Source organism: Pogoniulus pusillus, chromosome 10 (assembly GCF_015220805.1).
Source record: "Pogoniulus pusillus isolate bPogPus1 chromosome 10, bPogPus1.pri, whole genome shotgun sequence".
NCBI lineage: Eukaryota > Metazoa > Chordata > Aves > Piciformes > Lybiidae > Pogoniulus > Pogoniulus pusillus.
In genome coordinates this window covers 8,635,826-8,645,997 of record NC_087273.1, presented here as the reverse complement: position 1 = coordinate 8,645,997, position 10,172 = coordinate 8,635,826, and the positions used below count along the sequence as shown (strand labels likewise).

Sequence of the window (10,172 nt, the reverse complement as noted above, 5' to 3'; positions counted from 1 at the left end):
TCATTAGTCTTCAGATTAAATAATACACACAGCATCACAGAATCACAGAATGGGTTAGGTGACCTCCACAGGTCATCCAGTCCAACCCCCACTGCAATCAGCAGGGACATCCTCCACTAGAGCAGGCTGCTCAGAGCCTTGTCCAGCCTGACCTTCAGTATCTCCAGGGATGGAGCCTCAGCTACCTCCCTGAGCAACCTATTGCTATGTTCCAGCACCCTCATGGTGCAGAACTTGTTCCTCACATCCAGTCTAAATCTCCTCTCATTTCAAACTGTTGCCTTTCATCTTATCCCTGCAGGGCTTTGCAAACAGTCCCTCTGCAGCCTTCTTCTAGCCCACTTCAAGTACTGGAAGGCTGCTGCTAGGTCTACCCTGGAGCCTTTTCTTCTCCATCATATCTTACAACAATTCTGTCTTGCATATTTACAAGTAGGTGACACCCAGGGAGAACAATTTTAAAAACCCAACAGAATCATTTCTTCAAATAATAATTACAAGTTTTTGGGCTATTAAATATTTGGACCAAACAAAAGAAGAACAAAGTGACCTGGGTAAGATCACTCAGCTGTGTCTCACAATTACCAAAAAAAAGCCCAAACCAAAACACTTTGGGGTTTTAAAAGTGTAGTATTGTGTCAAAAAATCTGCAACAACAGAGTTCATCATCTTTACTACAGGAAAACAGTGTCTGTAGGTTGTCCCAAAGGTGTATAGAGGAAAAGCTGATCTTAAGGAACAAGAAGACTCTACATTAATTCCATCCATACCTGCTCTCCAGGTAAAACCTTAATCCACTTCCTTGCAAAATGGATTGTTTGGCATCCACCTGAAACCCTCTCTGTTCTTAGGTATCAGCCTGGGATGGTTCTTTAACGCTGCCTGTGAGAAACCAAGCCTGTTGCTTTATACTCTGATTTTTTAGGTCAACCGTAAAAGAACTATATCCTGAGGAAGGTGGCCAGCAGGTTGAGGGAGGGGATTCTGCCTCTGCTATGGTGAGATCTCACTGTCAGCTTTAGAGTCCTCAGCACAGGAGAGACGTGGACCTGTTGGAGCAGGTCCAGAGGAGGCCACAGCAACGAGCAGATGGACAGGGAACAGTCTGAGAGAGTCAGGACTGTTAGGAGAGATTCAGGAAGAAATTCTTTTACACTGAGGGTGGTGAGACCCCGTCCCAGGCTGCACAGAAAGGTGGTAAATGCCCCATACCTGGATGCCCCATACCTGGAATCATTACAGAGCAGGTTGGTTGGTGCCCTGAGCAACCTGCTCTGGTTGCAGATGTCTCAAATGAGAGGTAAGTGCAGGTCCACCCCAGCATCACCGCGGGTCTCCCCGCCGGCGCACGCCCGGCGCTTGCCGTCTCTCCTCGTCCTGCCCCGCCGCCGCCGCCAGGTGGCGGCGTAAGCCCGCCCGCGCAGCAGCGCCTACGCCGGGACCCCGGCTTCGGGCAGGACCCCGAGAGCGGGACAGACCCCGAGACAGACCCCAGGAGCCGGGGCAGGACCCCGGTGCTGGCACAGCCCCTCGCTCCACAGCAGGACGGGCGCTGGGGCGCGGAGAAGCGGAGCGGGGCCAAAGAAGGAGCAGCGGCGGGTTGAATGGCGCCTTTAAATTACAGCTGACACCTCTGTTAGAGCTCCCTAAAATCTCAATCAACAAGCCATTAGAACTCGACGGGAGTAAAACTAAATCCTCGTTTAAGTGTATTTATCCGCTCTCTTTTCTCTCTTTCAAATGCTAAATCCATTTCAGCATATGCCCCTTCTTTCTCTCCCTTTCTCTAAAGCCTGGCAGCCCGCACCACTCTTGTAAATATGAAAGATGCTAATCATATGACATATCACGTCTCAGTCGGAGCCTGGAATAAAGCCTTGAGATTTGGGATCATTGCCTCCAGACAACAGCTTCATCAGCCGGAAAGTTGGGTTTTTTTCTCCTTTCCTTCAACTCTCAATCCCTTCTTTGTCTGGGGGAAAATGCAGCCAACTCGAGCCACCCCGGCCATATGGTTCACTCTGTGTTTTCTTAGTTGAATCCTGAATTGTTTGTGACTTGCGAAGGGGGTTCTTTCTTTCCTCCTTCTTCTTCTTTTTTTTCCTTTTTTTTTTTTTTTTTTTTTTTTTGGAAGTGTGTATAAAGACATAGAAGAGGCTGCCTACACTAGAGAGGCTTTGCAGGGTTCCTACATGTTCTTCACATGTTCGTTTCACACACTCCTTCTGCTCTGCAGACACTTTGCTCTTAACCCTTCTAAGAGCCAAAAGTGAAAGCCCTGCACACACACTTTGAGCAGTACCACAAAATAATTGCCTTCTAAGAGCCAAAAGGAAAAGCCTTGCACACACTTTGAGCAGTACCACAACATATTCCCCTCTAAGAGCCAAAAGGAAAAGCCTTGCACACACTTTGAGCAGTACCACAAAATATTCCCCTCTAAGAGCCAAAAGGAAAAGCCTTGCACACACTTTGAGCAGTACCACAACATATTGCCTTCTAAGAGCCAGAAGGAAAAGCCTTGCACACACTTTGAGCAGTACCACAAAATAATTGCCTTCTAAGAGCCAGAAGGAAAAGTCTTGCACACAGTTTGAGCAGTACCACAAAATATTGCCTTCTAAGAGCCAGAAGGAAAAGCCTTGCACACACTTTGAGCAGTACCACAAAATATTCCCTTCTAAGAGCCAAAAGGAAAAGCCTTGCACACACTTTGAGCAATACCACAAAATAATTGCCTTCTAAGAGCCAAAAGGAAAAGCCTTGCACATGCTTTGAGCAGTACCACAAAATATTCCCCTCTAAGAGCCAAAAGGAAAAGCCTTGCACACACTTTGAGCAGTACCACAAAATATTCCTCTCTAAGAGCCAGAAGGAAAAGCCTTGCACACACTTTGAGCAGTACCACAAAATATTCCCCTCTAAGAGCCAAAAGGAAAAGCCTTGCACACACTTTGAGCAGTACCACAAAATAATTGCCTTCTAAGAGCCAGAAGGAAAAGCCTTGCACACACTTTGAGCAGTACCACAAAATATTGCCTTCTAAGAGCCAGAAGGAAAAGCCTTGCACACACTTTGAGCAGTACCACAAAATATTCCCCTCTAAGAGCCAAAAGGAAAAGCCTTGCACACACTTTGAGCAGTACCACAAAATATTCCCCTCTAAGAGCCAAAAGGAAAAGCCTTGCACACACTTTGAGCAGTACCACAAAATATTCCCCTCTAAGAGCCAGAAGGAAAAGCCTTGCACATGCTTTGAGCAGTACCACAAAATATTCCCCTCTAAGAGCCAGAAGGAAAAGCCTTGCACATGCTTTGAGCATTACCACAACATATTGCCTTCTAAGAGCCAAAAGGAAAAGCCTTGCACACACTTTGAGCAGTACCACAAAATATTGCCTTCTAAGAGCCAAAAGGAAAAGCCTTGCACACACTTTGAGCAGTACCACAAAATATTGCCTTCTAAGAGCCAGAAGGAAAAGCCTTGCACACACTTTGAGCAGTACAAAATATTGCCTTCTAAGAGCCAAAAGGAAAAGCCTTGCACACACTTTGAGCAGTACCACAAAATATTCCCCTCTAAGAGCCAGAAGGAAAAGCCTTGCACATGCTTTGAGCATTACCACAACATATTGCCTTCTAAGAGCCAAAAGGAAAAGCCTTGCACACACTTTGAGCAGTACCACAAAATATTCCCCTCTAAGAGCCAAAAGGAAAAGCCTTGCACACACTTTGAGCAGTACCACAAAATAATTGCCTTCTAAGAGCCAGAAGGAAAAGCCTTGCACACACTTTGAGCAGTACCACAAAATATTGCCTTCTAAGAGCCAGAAGGAAAAGCCTTACACACGCTTTGAGCATTACCACAACATATTGCCTTCTAAGAGCTAAAAGAGAATGCTCTGCACACCCTTCCAGCAGTACCACAACATAATCCCCTCCAAGAGCAAAAAGAGAAAGCCCTGCACACTCTTTTTGCAGTACCACAACATACTCCCCTCCAAGAGCCAAAAGAGAAAGCCCTGCACACCCTTTTAGCGGTACCACAACATACTCCCCTCCAAGAGCCAAAAGAAAAGGTTCTGATCACACTTTTAGAAGTACCACAACATATTCCAGGCATCTTGTTAATTTTTGGCAGGTGAAAATGCCTCCTTAAAACGTGGCTTGTCTTGTTTGTACCCATCAGGGTTGAATTTGTGGCCTGTGTGAAACAGTTATCTGCTTTACTAGCAAATCCCATCTCGAATTGCCTGGGCTCAGAGAAGCCCCCAAGTATTTTGAGTAAGGAAGAGTGGCTTTTAAGACCTGTATAAATTAGGAGCTGAATGAGGTCGGTGCACTGGAGTTTGGATAGCCCCCTGTTTGATAGCAGCCTGCCAAATTTTCTTTCTCTCTTTTCCTTACACAAACCCCCCCCAAAAGGCCCTTTCACCAAATCATTAAATTCTACAGAGGTGGTCAAGCTAGTCCTGCTTTTCAGGCCTTCCAGAAAGAAAAGGGTCCTTGAAGTTTAGAAGATGCCCAAGGAAAACTCATTGAATGACATCAAAAGAACGAGTTTCCATAGCTGTTGAAGCACGAGAGCCGTGTAGCTGCACAAAGGCGGGTTGGGGCAGTGGGACTGTCCCACTGCTCTATCCCAGCACAATTGGGTCACTGAAATAGGGAATTAATTACCATTGGAGAGTGGGCAGCCCATTCACCACTGGCTGAGTTTTATTAAACGCCAATATAAATAACAAAACAACTCTTGTGGCTGCACTATTCCTACACGCCAAAGGAAGGATTATGTTGGGGATTAACATCTTAAAGTCTATGAGACTTTCTGACTCAAGGCTCGGAGCTGGTAATCGTATTTGTCTCCTGGTTCAGCGATTAGTGCTCTCCCCGGCGCACCTTCGCCTGCACGGCCAATGTCCCTTTTAGCAGGCACTGGGGTTTCACACAATCGGCTGTTCTTTTCCCCACGGCCAGAGAAAAGAATAAGCAAACTGAAGCGTGTTCACGCGATCCTCAAGCTTCTTCTCTTCTTCATGGGAAAGGAAGGCACCGGTGGCCTTTTTTCACAAGGGGGGTGGGAGGGAGCAAAGCGAACCCTCTTGTTGGAGGGGGCTGGCCCAGGCGGGGTTTGGGACGACGAAATCGCTCCGCAGGCCTGCACCTGCCATGCAAATCTACTGAACAATCGGCCCCCGATGAGGGGCTTGTCTGCCCCGGACTGGGAAGGCCAGGGCAGCGGTCTGGAGGGGGGACTCCTCCTTGCCTTGATCCCAGAATGAACCCCAAACTTGCTAGTGAGGCTTGGGAGGCAGAGCGGTGGTTCCCGTCCTTCCTTGCTCTGCCTTTGGCTGGACTGTGCATGGTGGGAGCAGGAAGGACCTGGCTAGAAGAGGGGACAGACACCACAGCCTCTGATTTCTCCTCCCTCCCCGGAACGTCCCAGCACACTGCTGGCTGGGGACATATTCTGACCCCCAGTTTAAGAGCAGAACCATCCCACTATGGGGTTGGTGGGTGCTGCCACAGAGCTGGGCACCCCCAGATCTGGGATACAAGGTGTACCTTAGTGTGGGCAGTCATGCTCCCCCAAACCCTCAGGAAACCCTTGGAGGCAGAGGTGGGAGGGGTCAGGCCATCCTGTCCTGCAGCTTTGTCCCCACGCTTTCCTCAGGGAGTGTTGCACCCCCATTCACCTGGGGCCGGCAAAGTCATTAATGCTGGCTCACAACTTGTGAGGTCGAAGTGTGGATGGGCTGTATCCAAAGGTCTCTCAGCAACACAGACCCTAAACTTTTAGGGCTATTGGGTCGCCTCAGAGTTCAATCTGCTTACAGCAAACAAAGACTTTCTGAAGGTCTCCCCCTCTCCCCCGCACACAAGCTCAGTGTCCTTTATTTCTGAGCTGTGTGATAAGCTTAAATCATTGTGCTCCCATTTCTTGATCGTTGCCTACTTTGGGCTTTTGTTCCAGTAAAGTAGGATTGAGTCTAGCAAAGGGGCTGAAGTTGAACAGTTTGACCCTTGGAGGACAGTTCAGTCAGCGGGCAGTGGCAGCAGCCCCCTCTCCCCACCACTCTTGGCCCCATGGCTCTTGACTGAGCAGCTCTGACATCCACAGACCACACAAGCACCAGGAGGGCTGCAAGGGCTCAGGAGCCAACTCATCCTCAGTCCCCTCGAGCTCAACCCTGCAGAGAAATTGCTGCATTGGTGGAGAGGGCAAACCTCAAAAAGGCACCCCAATGGGTTACATATCTTGGGTCTGGCAAAAATTGGGCTTGTGCCCTCCTGCTACCCCCCAGCACCACAGATGCCTTCCCCATCATTTCACCACCTTCACCTAACTTCTCCATCACATTCACATCAGCAACAAAAGGGTTGCACGCTGGAATAGGTCGCCAAGAGAGGTGCTGGTGTCTGTCTCTGGAGTCATTCAAAGCCCACGTGGATGCTGTCCAGTGGAATCTGCTCTAGGTGAACCTGCTTTGGCAGAGGGTTGGACTAGATGTTCTCCAGAGGTCAACTTCCAGCCCTTATCATCCTGTGATCGGCTAAAGCACAGCAAACGGGTAGTGATTTTAAAGGAGGACAGATGCAGACACAGCCCTCAGGGAGGGAAGGACGAGGAGCCGAGCAACGAGAGCCAACACTAGAGTACAGCAAAGGTTGTTTGAGGCAGCCACCCTGCTGTGATTCCAGGGAGCAAGACAAGGGCCACGAACTCAGCAGATCCGTGGTGTGCTCAGTGAGGCATTCACTGAGATTTTAGCATTTTCATCTATTTGGCACTTTTTCCATCAGTTCTAAACAGAATTCTGCTTCAAAGCCTGATTCCTCAAAAAAGCCTCAGTGATGGAGTGCCCACAGTGCTATGGGTTTCGTTACATAGGTCCTCTACACATTCTGCTGCTGCTTCTTCCCTCCCCGTGGGTCTGTCAGGCAGAGCAAGCCTGCTGACCCTGGGGGCATGTCGCCAGGCCTAGCTATTCACCAAGGCTTTCTGCCCCAGAGGGTGGTCTGGAAGAGGAGTAGAGGGGGGGGGGGGGGGGGGGGGGGGGGAGGCTTTCCTGGCAGATTGACAAGTTGTGGGGGGCTTTTAGAAGTCTCCTTGAGACTAACCTGTGTCCAAGAGCTGAATGAGACAGTGCTGGGTGAAGACCACGGTCTGTACACTGGGACCATGGCTCTCCTGCCTGCCAGAACAGTGATGTCAGCAGCGTGTGGCTCTTCTCACTCGGCCCTTTGCAGAACCTCCTTGAAAACAGGGGACACGGCGAGGCCAGCCCAGCACTGACACAGTGACTGCACTGCAGCACCCAGCCTTGGTGAGTAGCTGCACTCCACAGGCATGCTGCACCCTGGGGCAGCACGACATCACCTCTTAGCCCACAACAGGGGACTGCCCCCCTCCAACAAGCCATGTACAGAATCATAGAATTGTTTTTTGTTGGAAAAGACCTCTAAAGAGCATCAGGTCCAAACATCAACCTAACAGCGCCACCACCACTAAAACATGCCCCAGGATGCCACGTCCACACGTTTCTTGAACACTTCCAGGGATGATGACTCCACCACCCCCCTGGGCATCCCATTCCAATCCCTGATCGCTCTTGCAGGAAACAAGATTTTCTTATTATCCAACCTAAACCACCCCTGGAACGATTTCAGGCCATTTCCTCTCAGCACCTGATATTAGAGACAAGAGCATCACCAGTGACGCCCCATGCACCACTCTGCCACCCTCAAGCCCCCGTGCCCACGAGGGGGGGCCAACCACTCTGCCAACACAGTTTGCAGTTCCCCTGGGTTCCTGCCCCTCAACAAGCGAGCCCTCCCCGGGAAGCGAGAAGAGGGGGGGACCAGTGAAGGGGACCAGAGGGCATGGCGGGGGTGGGGGGGGTGGTGTCGCAGCCGCCGCCGTCCCTTAATGAGCGGCTGAAAGGGAGCCGGCTCCGGCGCGCGTGGCGCGCGGGGCGCCCTGATTGGCCAGCCGCGCCTCGCGCGCGCCCCCCCCCCCCCGCCGCTCCGGGCCCCGCCGCGCGCGCGCCCCCCCGCTCGCGCCCGCCCGCCCATTCATTAATAAATTAGCGGCACGCTCCAGCCGAGCGCGAGGCACCAATGGCGCGGCCCCGGCGCCGCGGGGGGGGGGGGCCCCGGGGGTAGGTTTGATTGTTCCCCGCGGGGTATATAAGGGGTGTTAAGGAGGGTCGTGTGCCAGACACGCAGCCCACCGGCCCCGGGCAGCTCCCGCCGCTGCTGCCGCCGCCCCCGGGGCGCGTGCCAGCGCCGCGCCCCCTCCCCCAACGTCTCCCCCCGTGGCTCCGTACGTCCCGTCAAACCGGCGAACTGTTACACCGCGGCGCAACTCAACCCGTGAAGAGAGGGTCCCGCTCCCCGTCCTCATCCCCGGCGCCCCGGAGGATGCTGGTGAAGGCGGAGGGGCTCACGCCGCCCGGCGAGGACGAGCTGCTGCTGCTGGGCTTGGCCTCGCCCGCCCCCTCACCCTCGCTGCCGTCCAGCGCCGAGGAGGAGGAAGAGGAGGAGGAGGAGGAGGAGCTGCGGGCAACCTCACCGGCGAGGCCCGTCGAAGCGCGAGGGTTACGGCGGACGGAAGGAAAACGACGGCCAGGGCGATCACGCGGTGCTCCGCGAACTGCTCGGACGGCGGAGACGGCTCAGCGGATCAAACGGAGCCGGCGGCTGAAGGCCAACAACCGGGAGCGGAACCGAATGCACAACCTGAACGCGGCGCTGGACGCCCTCCGCGACGTGCTGCCCACCTTCCCCGAAGACGCCAAGCTCACCAAGATCGAGACTCTCCGCTTCGCCCACAACTACATCTGGGCCCTCACCGAGACCCTGCGACTGGCCGGGGCGGCGCGGCTCGGGCCGGAGGCGGTGGTGGCGACGGGGCCGGTAACAGGAGGGGGAGGTCCCGCCGAGGGCAGCCCCTCGCCCGCTTCGTCCTGGAGTGGCGGCTCCGCCAGCCCCGCGCCCTCCGTCTCGCCCTATGCCTGCACTTTATCCCCCGCTAGCCCTGCCGGTTCCGCCTCGGATGCCGAGCACTGGCCCGGCCGCTTCGCTCCGCCGCCGCTGCCGCCTCGCCGCTGCCTCTAGCCCTAGGGTCGGTCCCGGGAGGGGGCGGCGGCGGCGGCATCTGCCCGCTTCCCAGGGCAGGCTGTGGGAACGGCACCTGCCAAACCAAACTTGGGCTCTTCTCTCCGATGTGCACTTTGTCCCGTTTTTCCCAGATCTGTCACCAGGGCTTTTGTGTGTGACCCACCCCCTCCTCCATCTCCCTGCTCCCCCTTTTGCCATCTGTCCCTTAGGATTTATAGGCGGGAGGGGGTGGGGGGGGGTGGGATGGGGGGAGAAAGTGAGTTTAAAAAAGAAAAAAAAAAGTGAAATAAAAAGTAAATTGTTTTGTTAGGGGTGCAGGTTAGAAGTCATTGTATAATTTGTAGGCTTTGTGAGGGCTGAATGCAAGCGTGGAAATTTAGGCTGAACTCTCTATCAAAAGGGGAGAAAAAAAAAACCATAGAGGGAAGAGGGGAGGAGGGGGAGACTGGGGAGGGAGGCCCCCTCCTCATGCATTATTTATTTCGACCTTTAGGGGACGAGGAACTCCCCCCTTCTTTCAGGAGATTAAAAATAAATCAACAGACTGAAAACCCCAACAGACACGGGACATTACAGCGATCAGCCACACACGTGTTCACATTTATTTATTATAAAGAAAGATTTCATGGAAAAGATGTATTTTTTTGGTATAATTTACAGAGTTTATTCTAGTATGTATTTACAGCTGAAGAACAAAGGGATTTTGTCCTTGTCAGAAAAAGTATAAATAAATAAAAATCTCTAATTTTCGTAACCTTTGGGGGTTGCTGCTTTTTTCTTCAGTTGTGGGATAGTTGGGGGGGGGTGGGGGGGTGTTGGTCCCTGTCCCCACTCCAGGAGCTGTCTATGCTTGTAGGTGACAAACACCACTTCATTGCTTCTTGAAATAATCCTTTTTTTTTTTCCCCTGCAGAAGAATAAAACTCACATCTTGGGGATGTCAGCTTGGCATCAGGGTGGGGCTGGGGGTAGGCACATGTTTGGTATAAAGCTGATATGGAGAAGTAGAGCCAAAACAAGAGAAGTCTCCCATTTTTCCAGCCATAGAT

At 52.3% G+C, this 10,172-nt stretch overlaps 1 protein-coding gene across 1 annotated transcript; it reads left to right on the top strand.

Moving 5' to 3' along the window:
- Window positions 1-8,185: 8,185 nt before the first annotated feature.
- NEUROG2 (neurogenin 2) lies at window positions 8,186-9,877 on the top strand. The gene has a single exon (XM_064150409.1). It carries the CDS (start codon window positions 8,425-8,427, stop codon window positions 9,118-9,120), a length of 696 nt encoding a protein of 231 aa, XP_064006479.1. The 5' UTR covers window positions 8,186-8,424; the 3' UTR covers window positions 9,121-9,877.
- Window positions 9,878-10,172: the final 295 nt, after the last annotated feature.

Coding starts and splice junctions, on each gene's coding strand:
- NEUROG2 (XM_064150409.1), top strand. CDS start 8,425: ATGCTGGTGAAGGCGGAGGGGCTCACGCCGCCCGGCGAGGACGAGCTG.